We start from the raw sequence: 16,455 nt of genomic DNA, 5'->3' as shown, positions 1-16,455 counted from the left end.
CCTATTCCTATACATGAATATGTATGGCCTGTTGGGGTGAGAGTGGGAAGGGAAATCAAATGTCAGCTTTGTCCCAGCACTGCATCCACTCTGTAAAGCTGATGTAAAGATAAAAACACCAGAAGTTTAATTAATATTTTCCCCTCTCTCATTGATACTATCATATTACAGGTGTACACTGAAGGTGCTGTAAACGTGATGGATCATGTCTATCTGAGAGGGGAATGCCAAAATAATTTTGGTCTTGTTGCATGCTTTTTAACACCCTCCAGGCGCCAGCCCCTTCCCCTACCCTGCCTTATTCTTCGTCTACACTCTGTGTCCAAGGGCCTCGCGCAGCCCAGGCACCTCTAGAGATGTAAAAGGTGCTTGCTGTGAAGAGAACAGATTTGCTAAGAAACGTGGTAAACATGGGTTCCTCCAGAAAACCCTTGCCACTGGCACAAGGAATTTGCTACAGGAAAATGGACAAAGGGCTCCAGGCTGGAGGTCTCTTGTGCAGGAGTTGAGGACCCAAATGCTGGGGCTTGCTGAAAGGAGTGGAAGAAGGTCCTTTCATCCTTGATCTTTCCTGACTGGTTAGAAAAAAACAAAAGCAAAACACAAAAAACCCAAACCCAAAAAGCCCCAAACCCCAGAATTCTTATTTTTATTTAGAAAAGCATAGGTTAAAACCCAAAAAAACCAAACCAAAGCTATTATTTAAAAAAAAAAAAAAAAAAAAGAAGATAGGGGGACTAAGACTGTTTCGCTGCCACTAGATTTTCTTTTCTCTTTGTTGGGAAGGATAAAGACTGGAGAGGAGGGGAGAGATGTGTGAAGAGTATGGCACATCAACAGTCAAAGCTTTCCCATAAATTTGTTATTGCGTATCAGAACAACTTTAAAGCAAGTCATAATAGTGGGGAAAAGGGATGACAGCAATGCAAGGCGTGATATATTAAAAGCAGTGAATTACCAAGGAATATTCAAGGATGTAACTGAGTAAACTGGTTCATTTTCTATTGTTCTGTGAACAGGATAAATGGGGAGGGATGCAATGGGGTTGCTACCTTACTGGTATCCATTTTCTTTGGATTTGGAGGTGAGATGCAGCTCCCAGCCCCAGCCGTTTCAGAAATACCAGGGTTCAGTTCTCAAAACCACCGGTGTTGTTGATTCAGTTTACTTTTCTGGAGGGCTGTTTTTGTTCTTAACTTGCTGCTTGCTGTTCGGGTGTTCAGCTTGCCAAAGGTTTCTGTGCACCTGGGAAGTCCCTGGTCCTATAGGGCTGGCTTGGCCAGTGCCAAGTCACACAGTGATGCTGGGCCATCTGTTTAGCTGTGGGACTGGGACCGCTGCCTGCGAGGCCATTGTAGAGGACTGTCCTCATCGTTGCAGGCTGCGTCCCCTCCTGGGAGTGAAAAAAGGCTGTCCTCTGCTGCCACAGAGAGTTGGAGAGCAGGGAGATGTGGAAGGGATGAGACCCGCGGGGCTGAGTTTTAGCACAGGCACTCCCTCGGCGGGTGGGAAAGGCACCTTATGGGGTGAGCTGAGATCCTGGGGCAGCAGCTATCTCTGGCTGCGGCTGCATGAAAGCATAAATAAAGCACGGGTAGGATGCCGAGAGCGGTTATTGGAACGTAAGCGGTTAATGGAGCAGATTAGCTGGTGATGGACAACTTCGTCGTAGAGGGGAGCTCTCTGCAGGAGGAGAAAATGGATGGCGGAAGGGCACGGAGGGAAAGTCTGTGAGGGTCTGAGCAGGTAAACAAGGAAGATGCTTTCCTAGCAGGCGTGTCCTGAATACTTCAAAGCGGAAAGTTACGGACGCTGATTTGGGAGCTGCAGCTGATTCTGGAAACAAATGGGATAAATACTGGCATGAGAAAAAAAAAAAAAAAAGTTGAAATGCCTGAAGGGCACATCTGCTGTGGCCAGCGATTCTGCAGGAAATGCACTGAAACCAGAGAGAGATGAGGAAGCTGGACATAAACACGGTTCCCAGTGAAGCCAAATGAAAGCCATGGGCCTGAGAAGCACCTGCGATAGCGTGCCGAGAATTTGGCTTTCTTTCCTTGGCTCTCCAATGAAGTAGCTGTATTTAACGTGGGCCTGAGTCCGGCTGTGCTGAATGAATTGTAAAGGTGTTTTGCTTCTGAACTCGGAAATTCTGCTCTAGAGACTTTTCTGTTGCTTTCAAGTGTGTGTTTTCAGAGCAAGGGAGCAGCGCTGTAGGTCTAAAGCCCAGTCTGTTAGTCTGAAATTTGAATAATTGCATGGTCATTAAATTTTGCACAAAAAGGAATTGACTCTAAAAGCAGCTGATATGTTATCACGATTAGAGCAATAGCAATGCCTTCTTTCATCACAATGAAGTTACATTGTTAGAGAGCATAATTGACATTTTTTATTGAAAGATTAAGAAGAATTTGTTTACAGCTTGCAAACAAAGAGGTTTTAATTCAACGAACTGCAGCAGGAATAAGCAGTAAGTGGCATTTTCATCTGCTGGCCGGCTAGCGCTTTAGCTGCAGAATGCTGTGGATAGAGAAGTATGAAGGAATTTGCAGCTCAATATCTGCCCAGTAAAGCGTGCACCACGCTGGCAAATGCCAGAAAGCTGACGGGGAGAAACCTTGAGTGCAAAGAAACAAAGGGCTATAGTTAATATTAGCACCTTTTAGGAAGACACTACGGTTTTTGGAGATCAGCTTCATGACGCCTGTTGTGCAAAGGTCAAGGTATGGCATTTCTGAGGATGCTTTTGCCACGGAGCCCTCGGGATAACACCTGTCAACTCAACTGGGTGCTAAAGTAGGTATCTGGGTTATTTTTGTTTCTCTGGGTTTATTGCTTCATGGTCTAATAGACTCAGGAGCTAAGTGGTACTGGCATTTCAAAGTGGCATGTTGTGATTGGAAGGGGGTGCTGTGTAAGTGTTTGGAAAGCAGATCCAAATGAAGCACCATCGTCACCCGAGTGTAGAGAGGCTCTTTTGCTCTTTAAATATATTTGGGATCCTGTTTGTGCTGGTGGTTGTGTCTTACTGTCCAGACTGCTCTCCAGATAAAGCCAAGGGTATGTGAAAAATTCAGTTTTATTTTTAAGCAAATTCCTCTTTTGCAGTTGGAAATCGTTTGCATTTATTGTCCCAGCTCGGGTCAAAGTTTAAGGAGTCCAAGTCGAACCCTGTTGTTTTGAATATGTAGTGCTGCAGAGAGAGGCAAAAAAAAAAAAAAAATCCACTTAGGGTACTTGGGGTGCTGACAAAGCTCTGCAAGGAGGGTGCTCATCCCACCACCCAGGACAGCATCTGTTAAACCACGTGCAATGACACTGCTGTGCAGGGGGAAGGAAGGGGTCAACCAGGCTGATACCAAAAAGCATGAGACCTCCTCACCTACACCTTACCTGCATCCCTGCAGCTTCGTGCTGGCGACCTGAGTTAGTAGCATCTGATATTAAGAGCAGGTGATAAAACAGCTGAGGGTATTTCTGGGTCTCGAATGTTGACTGATAGCCACAGACTGTTGTTGCCATTATCTGTCCAAAACATGGTTATAGATAAAAGTTGTGATTAAAACATTTGCTTATGTCGATGTCAAATGTCAAAGCAGAAGTATCTGTAACCCTGCTGGGTGACAGAGATGCCCTGATCAAGACCACCGGTCTGTTGATGCTGGGTCAGGTCCCAGACGGGACTGGTGAACTCGTGGCAGCTGTCAAAGGAGCTAGCAGGGGATGAGTTTTAGTGGCCGAACATATCAGGGCTTTTGTGAGGATACTTTTGCTTTGCCAAAAAATGTATCTTCCTCAGGGAAGAAAGGGTGAGACAGGTGGGATGGGGTTATGCGTTGCCGCAGCGAGTACTGCGGACTGCTGCTGAAATCTGGTGCCAGAGCTGTCAACCAGGAAGCCCACAGAGCTGAGCCACCTATTTAAAGCACTGAGATGACAAGAAAAACTAGTTTTAGATTTTTAAAAAAGTGATTCTCCATCACCCATCTCTTGTAGCTACACTGTAAAGCCAGACTCTCAGATTTACTACCAGGAATGTGTCAGAGGGATGGAGAAACCTATTTAATCACAAAATAAGAATTTTCTTTCTGACACATATGTGAATTTTGGAAAATTGTTTATTCCTCCTCTACTTTTTGTGTGTGTGAAAATCTGAGAATGAAAATAGAGCTCCAGAATCTCTTCTAGGTTTGTATTTGACCTGGTGTGGTGGGTTGACTGTGGCTGGCTGCCTGACGCCCACCCAGCCACTCTCACTCTCCTTCCTCAGCAGGATGGGGAAGAAAATAGGAGGAAGAAGCTGGGGGGTGGAGACAAGGACAGGTGTTCACTCACCAGTCACCATCACAAGCAAAACAGACTCCACTCAGGGAAAATTGATTAAAACAGATTTGGATGGTGAGAAACAAAGACAAAACAACACCTTCCCCCGTGTAGAATGGTTACCAGTGTGCACCAGTATCCACCAGTATGGATATCTGCCCCACCACAGTCTCCCCATGGGCTGCAGGAGAGCCCCAGCCCCTCCTCACCGCAACCCCTCAGCCCTGCTGCCACCCCTGCGTGCGGGCACCCCGTACACCTGGGAAAGACCTGAGAGAGCCAGAGTGGCTTGAGGGAACAAATGTTGGGCTGGGGAGACAGGACGGCGCCGAAGAGGCCACGTGGATGCCCCAGGACCTGGCCAGTGCTGGCCTCGCTGGGCTTCTGATCCTACCCTAAAATGTTTCATAACAACAGCCTGTAAAATTGCAGAAGCCAAAATTTCACTCGAATGTGCTGCTTGTGTCTGCCTCCCGTCTCTGTTGAGACAGATTTGGACTTTGGCCAAAAAAAGGTATCGCCAAATTATCACCGAGCAGCTCAAAATCTGCGGTCGCACCTGGACGATGCTCAGCTGCAAGTCCAGCATCTGTGACTGCCTTCCTGTACTGATTTTTAACGTGAATATTTTGTATTTTCAAGGCTTGGTGCATTCTTTTAATTAGGATAACAAACTGTTAGCGGGATTCAGGTGTTTCATCACACAACATTTGCTTGCTAAGCCATATTTCCCTGAACACAGCAGGAATCCCATGGCACCATTGTAGCTTGGAGCCATGCAAGGGCCAGTGCTTTGCCAACACATTCCCCATTTCCACTGGGTCACGCTTGTGGCCCATCGCCCACATATCCCCAGTTTCCCCTCTCTCTTGGGTTGATGCTAACCATGGGTCTGCATCTGCTGTATCCCAGCTGCTGGGTGGGTTTTTAAGAGAGCACCTGTCCGTGGGGTGTGGGGATTTCAAAGACATCCTGAGGTTGGGGAGGCAGATGTGACAACCTACAATCCTGCCTCCTTTCTCGTTAACAGCCCCCTGTGATGACAATGTGACGTGGCAAGAGCTGCTCCTGCTATGGCCACGCGGAAGGAGCCGAATGCCCTGGACGTGCCTAGCTACTGCTGCTCCCCGTTGTGCAAAGTAAGTACCTGCTTCACAGCCCTTCTGGGCTAAAGGGTGAGGGTCATTGACTTCGTACTGGGGAGGGCTCTGTAGCGTGAGGATAGTAACCTGGCCTGGGAGGAGAGTCTCTTACACTGGGTCTTGCTGGAAAAGGAGCACAAACCTAAAGCCTCTGCAGTTAATGCTTGCACCCCTGTGGTTTGGGACTTGCGATGCAAACTGATTTTTGCTAGCATCAAATGGAGAAAGGTGTACACTTAGTGGAAACTGGCCTCTCAGCCTGCGTTGAGAGGTAGCCCCTTGTTTTGTATTCATAGATAACCAAAAGAGAGAGGGGCAGGTCCTGTTCTCTATGCTGAAAGTACAAGCTCTTCATTACGGTTTTACTGCTCGCATAGCAAAGATGCACCAGAGTTAAAAGGCACCAGTCTGGACACTGCCACTCAAACGTTCTTGGGAGAGTGCATACCAGCGCACAGAAATGAGCTGTTTGCCTGCGGTTAACTACTTTTTGCAAGGATAAAGGATTGGCTTTGTTTTTGTAAGTCTTCTCACACAGCGAGTGTGTTAGAGCTGAACTTTGACAAATGAGCTCTCTGATCTGTGAGGAGCTGAAAGCAGATCTAGGAAAGCTGTCTCTATATAGTGCAATAAATTAGCTTATATTTTCCTTAATTTAAGTAATTGTAACTGCCTCATCACTTAAGTGAATTGCTGGTTATGCAAACATCCTTTAACTGGTATTGAACTGCCTCTTCTCAAGATAAAGGATTTGAATCAAACAACTGCAAATACTTTAAACTCACCACTTGACTTCTGAAATTTTCAACCAGTTTGCACTCTATATTTTGCCCTTTTTTCGGTGTCATTTCTTTTAACGTTTTTCACTAGCACTGGAGACTTAGTAGAGTATCAGAAATCTGCATTTGTGCTCATTTCAGTTTGCTGGAGTCAAGAGATGTTTTATGAAATGAAACAAACGCTTCACCTCCTGGTTGGGAAGGGTAACTCATTGACATTTGGTTCATCACCATAACACCACCGGCCTCCTGTTGCCTTATGAACTGAGTTTGTTGATATGCTTCTGTGTGCATGTAAATGTGTGTGTGTGTGTAGTCTGCTTTATATGTATATGAACTGCACTAGAAAAAGTGATTGCTTGATGCAGCAGTTCTCAGTGGAAAAAATGTTAAACTAATGCAGGGCTCCAAGTTGAGTCAGAAAACTGGGATGGTTATTGCTTTCTTTTGCAGGGATGTAAAATGAGTTGTAATTCTGTCACTGGGGAGAGAGAAGTTGCTGTGCTGAATACGCAGGATGGGGGGGGAAAGAAGAAAGCGATGAGTTTGGATGGGTTACGCTTGTATTTCATTTTTAGTGTGTAAGGGAAAAGCAAAGTGAGTGGACTCGCATGCAAGGTGCCCAGGGATGTGAGCAGGCTGGATCTATGTTGGAAAACCGCAGTGGGTTGGAAAAACCTCTTGACTTAATTCATTGTAACTCGTATTAATACAAGACCCAGCATCTTGCATGGACAGGAATGTGTTGTATTCTGCGTTGGCTGCTTACTGTTAACTTGCCATGCTTTAACCACACACTTCCTTGGCTGGGATCGATGGGTAACGGCAGCATGGCTGTTGGCAATGTGGGTGGACACGGGCTTATGCCTGCACTCCCTAGAGCTATCACTGAGCCAGACATGTTGTCATGGCTGGGGACGCTTCTCTGGGGGCGGGAGATGCCTGTAATCATCCACAAAGCATTTTAGCACAGCAGTGACTTCACTTTCTCTGCTGGGGAATGGAAGCTCTGGGGGAAACCGTTCCCTGGTTTATCCATCAGCCCCACAGCAAAAGGGGCTGTCTCTTCCAGTTAGTCCCTGTGCTGCTTTCAGGGATGCCTGCAGCAGGCTGTACTGTGACAAAGGTGCCCCTTTGTCATAGCTGCTGCATGTTGGAGCTGTCGGGTACACTGCTATGGGGAAGGAATCCTTCACGGGACAGTATTTGGTGTTTCAAGTTGCTTTTAAACATTATAAAATACCAGAGAATAGTTTCCTCTCCATACAGTAGGGAAATGCCTCTCCTTGTTCCACTTCACCTCCAGTCAGCAGGGAAGGTTTGAACACAAACAGCACCGCTCATCCTCCCCGTAAGTCATGACCCTTCAGCTGTGCTGCCTTTAGTGCCCTCTCATGTGCCTTGGGTTTTTTTCTCTCTTGAAACAGTGCACAAGAAACCACTAAAGAACACAGAATTTTTAGCAACTTCCTCAGCTGCACAGAATAGCTCTGCTGTGCAGTGCAGGAGCTAGAGCTTAAGCTTTGTGATGGTGTGACTCCAGGGAGCTGTTTCCTCTTTTCCCCATTATGTGAGGATTTGGGTAGAGAAGTCTTTTGCAGTGTAGCTCATGTAGCCCACAGCTTTTGGAAGTATCAATTAACTAAAGATGGAATTTGTGTTTATCTGAAGATGGAGCTTGTGTGTTTATCTGCTTTCTGGTTTGCATCTCTTGGTTTTGTGGGGGTCATGTTCTCTGCATCCCTCTGATGCTGAAGAACAGCAACTGCTTTAAAGAAATAAAAGCAGACACAGCTGCCTGGTGCTCAGATGTGGGGAGCTGAGACACGGAGCATCTCCATCTGCCCCAGGAGCGTCTGTTCCCGTGTGAACCAGTAGACAACGCTCCTTCTTTGCTGGATTTGCTTCCTTCTCCACTCTCCCCTCATCAAGGCCGTGGCAGTTTGTGATCCTTAGTTGTGTAGTACACAGCTTATGGAAATACTGCCTTGTCTTTGGAGGTCACTGGGATTTAAGTCTTGAAAGCCATAGCCCTGCGTAGTGTCATTTGGCCCTCGAATACTCAGCTCAGTGGATGGTGCTAAAATCCTTCCAAAGGGGCTTTATTAAAAAATAACTTGCCCGCTCCCTGAAGCAACTCCAACAAAATGGGGCTGAATCCCGTCTTTGTGCCTAAAACATGGCTGGGTATTGCAGCAACCCTCTTGAGAGGCAGGGGACAAAGTATGCGGGATGATTTCTTGTGTTATCCCGAAGATCGTGCGGACTCTGCACCCTGTCCCCTCCCTGGGGGACCCAATGATGACAGCGTCGGGGCTGGGCACAGACCTGTGTGTGCTGTGCCCCTGCCAGCTGCTGTGGCATGTGATAACAGTGGGGTGTGTGTGGCGGTGACGCTGCCCGACAGTCTGGATGTACTGCCAGGCATGGAAAATGCTGTTAGCTTTTTAATTAAATTATTTGAATGTAAATATAATTTATAATCTTGACAACATATAAAAATAGATTTATGTGTGTATCGCATAAAATATATGTGGATACAAATACAAATATAACACTAAGTGATCAATTAAAAAGAAAAGCCAGCTGTTAGCCAGTTGTTAGCACTGTCCTCAGCCTTTGTCGCCGGAGGGCTGGTGAGGGAGAGCCTGCATTCCTGGGGTCAGAGGTGGCCATCCTCTCTCTGACCACAGTGGCCAGAGCAGGGTCCGGCAGTCTTACGCAGCCCCTGGCTTCAAGTCCTGCCCGTGTTTGGGTGCAGGCAAAACCTGCAGCGACAGCGGTTAGCTCGGTGAGACGCACCGAGCCTGTCCTGGCCCTTTGTTTATCCAGCGCCTGGCTCCATGTTTCCCGAGGCAAGCGCTCATCTTTTGGAAACATACTCCTGGTGTGCTGTACCGGGGGCATAAAAACCACTTTCTATGTGCGTGCTGCTCGGTCCGCATGTGGCGTGGCCTTTCCTGAGCAAGGAGCGAGTTCCGCTCGAGGCATTCCTAGCTAAGCTTGTTTCTTAATAGGGGAAACGTGAAAGCATGGTGGCTGGCTATGTGGTAGTGCCTGCTTGCTGTGCCTCCTGGCAAGGTGAAATTGCATAATGCTTTTAACCTTGTTTGCCTGAATTGCTTATCAAGGCAATATCTCTGCTGCTTTTAGATTTTCTTAGCAGCTTCGGCACCAAGTTCAGCGCAAATGAATGATGATTGCTGCTGTGCAAACACATAGTTTCCTGCCCTGGAACTGGAGCTTCAAAGGCTACTTACAGATTCCCTTGTTAGTCAGAGGTGCTGTCACGAACACGGAACTTACTGTTTCTTTGCTTTTTTTCACTTTGCTTTAAGTATAGTGAAAAGAAAATGCAACGCAGGGAAAAGTGGATCAATCATTTTCAGACACTTAAAGAAAGAACAACAGACACAACTACAACTTCGTTTCCTTACAAAAGTAGAAAGCATCTAGCAACTGTGTGTATCAAACTGTGCGATGGACATGATTAAAACCAAAATCCTGTCACTGTACAGGAGTCAAAGCTAAATGCAGACTTGTATAGAGCAGTAAACTTTTAATGAAGAAATAGGCAAAGCAGAAAAAGCCCCGCACCTAGGAGACCTGATGCACTGAATTACTTCAGTCAGCTGAAACACTTCAGTACAGTCAAACCTGGACAATAACATTAGAGCATAATCAAAATAGCAGCAAGTCATCGGGTGTCACATTCAGCCTCTGGTAATTTGTCTTAAAGGACAGTGGCTTTCAAAATAGCCTGATAGCTGCCTGGCAGCGTACATTAGGTGCTGGTAATTAATTGGCTGCTGAATTGATCTCTTCCAGTAAAGCAGAAGGGAAAACCCAGGGCTAGATGGTAAGGAAGTACGAGAGACTCGCAGAGGCAGGGATGTGAAGAGCTGGTTGCTTGTGCCGGGCAGCCTGTGCACAGCTCCTCCCAGCCCCCCCAGAATAACACCTGTGTGCTCACTGCTGGCCTGTCAAGGCAAAGAGGGCTTGCAAACGGTTTGGGTGTCCGTGGGGATATTTAGCTGCCCTTCCAGTTCTCTGGTAGGAGGAAAGCTCATTCATCCCAGCGCTGGTTACAGCATCAAAGCTGGTCATGCGCTCTTACTTATCCTTGCAAGGAACAGTTTAAAAATACTAGAATTTTAAACACTGCAGCTGTTTTGCCTTGGATGGACTGTTACTTTTTCTCTAATGGCTTTTAGGTTGTAGAGTTCGTTTTTCCTGAATGCCATACTCAGCAACAGAAGACAAACCAAATTATTTGCGATTCTTTTTTAACCACCCCTTAATTGCTTTCGACTTTGTCACATGAACCACCTCTTGCTTAAGAGTATACTTTTATTCTTTAAATTATTTGGGGGTTTGTAATGTGTGTGGGGTTTATTTTCGTTGCACAGAACCAAGAGGGCTTCAGAGTAGTGAAGTTTTGAACTTCTTGCTTTTTGTAACTTAATGGAAACCTGAGGCAGTTGTTTCTGGTGTTTTGAAATACGCTGTAATATAAATGGTCAGTGGAGCCAAAAGCCACCTTAATGATTTGTGACGTTTTTAATCCACTTCTAAGTCACAATTTTGGCAGATGAAGAAAACAAACTTGTCCTCCTCTTGCACATTCTTAAGACAGGTGTCATGTTAAAGAGAAGATCCATTCTCATTCACAGCCACTTTGAATACTTGGACTCCCCAGACTCTTAGTTGGCTGATTCAAATTCCCTGACAGCCAAAGGGGATGATTTGAATTGCTTTCTTTTGGTCAAAGATTAGCTGAGAACAACTTGAGCATGTGTCCAAGTGTTTTAATGGAGTGAGTAAGCATTACTGCAGCAAGGTAACTGAGGGGAGTACAGTGTATTTAAACGGTGTTTAGGTGTCTGAGCTGGCAGGGATAGAGAGTAAAGCTTGTAAACCTCGTGTAGAGGCAGCTCCGTGAACTCAGAGCCTGGGGGAACTGAGCAGTGCCAAGCCGTGTTCATGCAGCACCAAAAGGCAAATGTAAATGCACACGTGCAGAAAGTGACTTTTTGCTTCTAAATTTTGACACAGGCTGCTGCAGGGCAGCTTTTCAGTGAGGACATCTCTGGCCATTGGCCATGCTGGGGTAGCAGGAACAGGTTTTGGCGTGGGGTGAAAGGTCTGCCATTCCCTGGGAGCAGTGGCTAATGGCATGGGGGGTGGATCTTGGTGTCCCAGTTTGTGCTTGTTAATGGGAAGGGGTTTGGTGATATATTTCCATGAGGCAGAGGAGAACCGAGAATGTCAGCCCAGGGGTTTTGGCCTTCTCTGGAACAACCTACCTGGCTTTAGCTGCCATGTTCGGTAGAAATGAGTTCAGGCTGGAGTGTGTGTGGAAAAAGGCTACTAAACCAGCCTGGGCTTTTCAGGGAAAGGAGACCAAAAAACTGCCAGGTCTGTCTTACCTAGTGAAGCAAAAGCTGAGGACGTATGCGGTTACTTTCTTCTGTATTTATAGAAAGTGAACACCCGAGAGTGAGGATAACAATTTCAGCTGAAAGGCAAGGTCTAGCAGATGACAGATGGATTGAAAACAGGAGCGAGCCTGGGCTGGGAATTAAAGATAGTTTCTAACCGTCAGAAGAGGAGGAGCGTGGCTGAACAGCGAATTACGTCTGAGTGAGAGCTCGGTCAGCCTGTGTAAAGGATGGGGTGACGTTGCCGGACGCTGTCGGGATGATGCTGCTCAGCCCCATGTTTCCGTGCCGCCTGCGAGCTCCGACGGCGCCCGGTCGCAGGGCGATGCTGCGGTGCCCGCGCTGAGGAGAGGAGCGCAGGCACGTTTGCTCATTAGCTTGCCAAACAAACGAGCAGGAGTAACACATGCAGATCAGTGAAACGCTTGATGAAAATCTGAGAATGAGCTTCAAGCTAATGTGGTGAGGTGGAGAAGGAAATCCTGCCCACCCTGCCTGCAGCGACTAGGGCAGTCTAAAGGAGGATGTGTCTGCCAAAGCAGCTCGTGATTTTGGCCAGTGCGACCATTTAATTAAAGTATCACTGAAAAGGAAGCCGGAAACTCAAGAAACAGGTTTTTAATCACTTGGACTTTGGAAGACAATCTCTATGCAAATCACGCCTCCAGCACCACTGATTGCATGGGTGTGTGTTCCTGTCCCTGCGGATGGACAGGGCGCAGCCAAAAACCCCACGGGCTGCTGACACGTGGCACCTTGGCATCTGCGTTTGGCCTCCAGCTTTCGGAGGGGCATTGTAGGTGCTTCACTTCTATGGATGGGGGCGCCTCGGAGGCTTCGCAGTGGTAGATGCCTCCTTGGGGTGCTGGGGGATGCACTCCCGTGTGGCAAAAATGGGGAGGAGAGGTCCTGTCTGTCAGGTGTTTGATGTGGGGGTTTTGCTGAAGGACTATGAATGTGGGATCCCCAAAAGTACAACCGTCAAAGTGATTATGTGCTTTTTGGGGCCCAGCAGCTGGGTCCCACTCGCTCTGGAGGAGGCATCGCACCCGGGCAGGGGATACTCGGTGTTAGTGGAGGTTCTTGCAGTTTTACTATTTTCTCAAAGATTTCTGAGCGCAGAGGCTCTTCTGAAAACACCTTCAGTTTAGGGTTTTTTGGTTTGGTTTGGTTTTTTTTTTTTTTCAGTTTGCTCTTCCCGTACCACAGCAGAATTCAAGGAGTGGCAGGAAGCCTTCAACAGCCTGTCTCCCAGGCTGCTGTAAAAGACCTTTTGGGGTACGGCAGAGCATTGCCTTCCTCTTCCTCTTCCTCCTCCCCCCCCCCGCTCTGCCTGCCAGAACTAACAGCGAGAGGGCTCTGTGCCGCCCCGCCGGCACGTCCCCGGGGGGCTGCGGGCGGGGCCGGGGCCGGCCCGAAGGAGGAGGAGGAGGAGAGGAGGAGGAGGAGGAGGAGGAGGAGGAAGGGGAGGCGCTGCGGCGGCGGCGCGGCCATCCCGGCGCCGCATCGCTGCGTGCGCGGAGCCGCCCGCTGCAGCCGGCAGGATGATCGCCGCCCAGCTCCTGGCCTACTACTTCACGGAGCTGAAGGAGGATCAGGTCAAAAAGGTAGATCGAAATCCCCCGGCGGAGGGCTGCGTCCCCCTGCGCCCGGACCAGATCGCTTTTTATGTTTGGGTTTGTGGTTCCCCCCCCCCCCCCCCCCGTTGGTTTTGTTGCTTTGTCCCCATAGCGACCCTGCTGTGGGGAGAAAGGGGACTACAGCCGTTTTTAAACCCAGCCAGACGGCCCCCCTAAGCATCCCCGGTGGAGAGCGGAGCAGGTTTTCGGTGTGGAGGCTGCCGGGTGTGGGTGATGCACCCCGGCCCGCTGCGGGTCAGGCCGCGGAAACGGAGCTCGGCAGAGTGAGGCAGGAATTGGGGGGCTTTGGCAGTGTGTGTGGGGGGGTGATGGTGACGTTTCTGGGTTTGAGTAGGCACCAGCATCCCTGGAGATGTCCCCTTCTTCCCCAGGGTGCCTGTGGGCATCTGTCACTCCAGCATGGGGGTGACGAAGAGGAAGAGCATGTAGTTTTTGAATTATGTGTCACTGCAGGTTCTGAATTTACAGGAAGTGGTTGTCAGTTGTGCTTAAAAAGAAGTATTTCTGTGGGCTTCTTTTCCTTTAGCATTAGGCGAGTGCTGCTGTGTGGTTGGTATAGCCCTGTGATTTAGCACTGCCAGAAGGAAATGGGTGCAGAGCACAGGATAAATAAAAACATGGCAGTTAGGTCCCGGCTGAGCATATTGCAGAGCTGTAGGCAGTGGAGAGCCTGGGGCTAGGGATGTGGGGACACAAACTGGGAAAATAATTGCACGTATCACCAAGCCGGGCTGCCGTCAGGTTTCCCCTCTGCCATCTCCTCCGGCGGTGCTGTGCGGCCCACCAAGGCTGAGCGCCGGCTGAAGGCATCCCTAAAACCTTGTGGGGAAGCTCAGTGACAGCGTTAGCGGGACAGTCTCGGGGCTTGTCCCGGCGGGAGGAGAGCCTCTCCTCCCGTGGGGCTTCAGCCGTGCCTGGGGACACCTCAGCTGCTGTGTGTGGGTGACCCATCCTGCCCCGCTCACCCGTGCCCGCTCCTCTGGTGGGTAAAACCCGAGACAGCACCCCATGTTTTCCGCATCTCCTCCCGTGGTTTAGATCTTTTGCTTTTCCACCCGGTGGTTCTCGCGAGGAGCTGAAATCTGCACCTTCTGGCCCCACGAACGTGGCTCTCCCATTTCCCCAGGCCCCGTATTTTCCTCTTCCCGGAGGATTTGTAAGTGGTGCTGCTGGCGCCAGGCGTGCATGCCTGGGTAAGGCCTTCTCCGTCTCGCTGTGCCTGCTATATTTAGAAACCCAAGATAAGCGCAAGGGTGCGCGCTGGCCGAGGAGCAGCAGAAGGGCCGTGTGAGGAAGGCGTGGTGGGAGCATGCAGGCACAGGGGGAAACTGTGGTGTTCTGGGGGTTATTTATGGCAGGCTGGTTTGGCATCAGGAGGCTGCTATTGTCTGACAGCACGGGAAATCGTTTGACTGGGGAGCTCTAAAGCATTCTTATGGATCAATCTGGTTTTGTCTGAAAAAGGAAATAAAAAAAAATAAAATCCAATTTAAAAAAAAGCAAGCAGGCTGTTGGTTTTGGAGGATTTAAGACATCTTTTCCTATTTATATCCTTTCGGAACGGATATTGAGCCCTGCTCGCTTTTGACCCTCCTGTAGGGAGGGCTTCTGCGACAGTCAGAGGCTCTGCCCCCTGCTCTGCTGCCCCGCAGCCCCTGGAGCCAGTGGGCTCCGCTCCCTGGTTCCCCGTGGGGCGAAGGTTTTTTTTCTCCATTCCAGCGTGCTGCTTGCGAGGTCTGTGCTCCATCTCAGCGTGCCGCTTACTGGAATACGTGCCTGCATGGTTTCATTTCAGGTCCCTCCCTCTCCTCTCCCGCTTCCGGAAGAGCAGCACTTTCTGCTGGTACGTGCTTGTGGCCGGGGGCTGCTGACCAAGGCGTTGCCCCTGCTCGCCACTCTGACCCGCGGGGCTCCTGGCCCCGGTGGCCGCTCCTCTGCCTCGCCAGTCCACGGCAGCGATCGGCTCGGCGTTTGGTGGCACAGGTGGCAGGTCACCTTGAGGATGCTGCTATGGGTCACAGGAGGGGTGTGAAAGGGTTAAAAGTACCGACGAGGTGAACTTGGGAATGGATTTGTTACCGGGTCTCCACTGGACCAAGGTGGAACATCCTTCTTCCCTTGTGACCCCGTTTCCTTATTTTGTGGGGTTCTCATCCCTGCACAGCACTTAATGCACAGCGCTGCCTGTCTGCGGTGGGAACCCTGCTGAGGGGCACAGATGGGACTGGTAGTTTCAGGCCCTCGGGATACCCTGGGTCTAAGAACTAGTGCTGCCGCACCGGTTTTGCTGGATTTTATACGCCCCCTTAAGTTTGAGAGTAATTTTTTTTTTTCAAATTTGTAGTTTCTGGAACATTTTTCAAGATGAGTCGTGGCAAGCAGGAGGAATAGGCAGGGTGGGTGTGTAGTGTCGAAGGTGTGGGTTGTTCATCGCACGCTGGCAGCCCTGTGGCCCTGCAGCCCCTGCAAGGGGACATTTTTTGGTGAAAACACCTGTACAGGCACTTGCACGTGACCCTGCTGTGCAGGAGCAAGCCGGCAATGTGTGATGCCCTGTACCATATAAATAAGCATGTGGTTTTACTCCAAGCAGGATAAATTATCCAGGTATTTTTGCAAACGTCTGTTCCCTGAATGTTTGTGATCCTCCAGGGGCAGCAGCAGGAGCTCAGCATCCTTGCTGTGACAGAGGACTTTGCACAACCCCAGCCGAGGCCCTGATTTCTCTCAAAAGCTGACTTCCATCCTCAGGCATACGGGTGGCATGGAGCATCCTGGCATCTGTGCCACTGGCCTGTTTGCAGGAGAGCTCTTGTAAAACTGCCTTTGAGCACCTTTTGTTTCCAACAGGTTCGTACCTGCAGTAGCTGGCCCCAGCAAAGGCAGCCTCTAGGTGCTGCCTGGTTTCTGTCAGGGGAGCAATACCTTTTTGTCCTATTGCCTGACAAGAGAAGAAAAAAATCTTGCAATCCAACAGTGACATTTAAATGTCATTTAACCTTGAGAAGAACGTGATGGAGTGGGGTGTAAAATGTAGCAATTGGCATAAAAAAAAAAAAATCCCTGTAGTGGTGACCTGCCAGTATAAAGGTTTTTAAGGAACCAATCTGATAAATCATAAGTAAGCACA

The 16,455-nt window shown here is 49.0% G+C and overlaps 1 protein-coding gene across 2 annotated transcripts in view; it reads left to right on the top strand.

The window, feature by feature from the left end:
* The first annotated feature begins 2,621 nt into the window (after positions 1 to 2,621).
* The window catches only part of LOC141945753 (hexokinase-1), a 48,998-nt gene continuing 35,164 nt past the window's right edge, over positions 2,622 to 16,455 (top strand). The window contains exons 1-2 of one of the 2 annotated variants that reach the window (XM_074874246.1): positions 2,622 to 2,796; positions 5,354 to 5,462. In XM_074874246.1, the coding sequence (XP_074730347.1) occupies positions 5,397 to 5,462 (66 nt within the window). In that variant the 5' untranslated portion in view covers positions 2,622 to 2,796; positions 5,354 to 5,396. Of the gene's footprint in view, positions 2,797 to 5,353; positions 5,463 to 13,137; positions 13,293 to 16,455 lie in introns of those variants that run through there. The other variant, XM_074874247.1, reaches the window with a different exon arrangement.

This window comes from Strix uralensis, chromosome 7, assembly GCF_047716275.1.
Source record: "Strix uralensis isolate ZFMK-TIS-50842 chromosome 7, bStrUra1, whole genome shotgun sequence".
In the NCBI taxonomy this organism is placed as follows: Eukaryota; Metazoa; Chordata; class Aves; order Strigiformes; family Strigidae; genus Strix; species Strix uralensis.
This window is presented reverse-complemented; position numbering and strand designations above follow the sequence as displayed.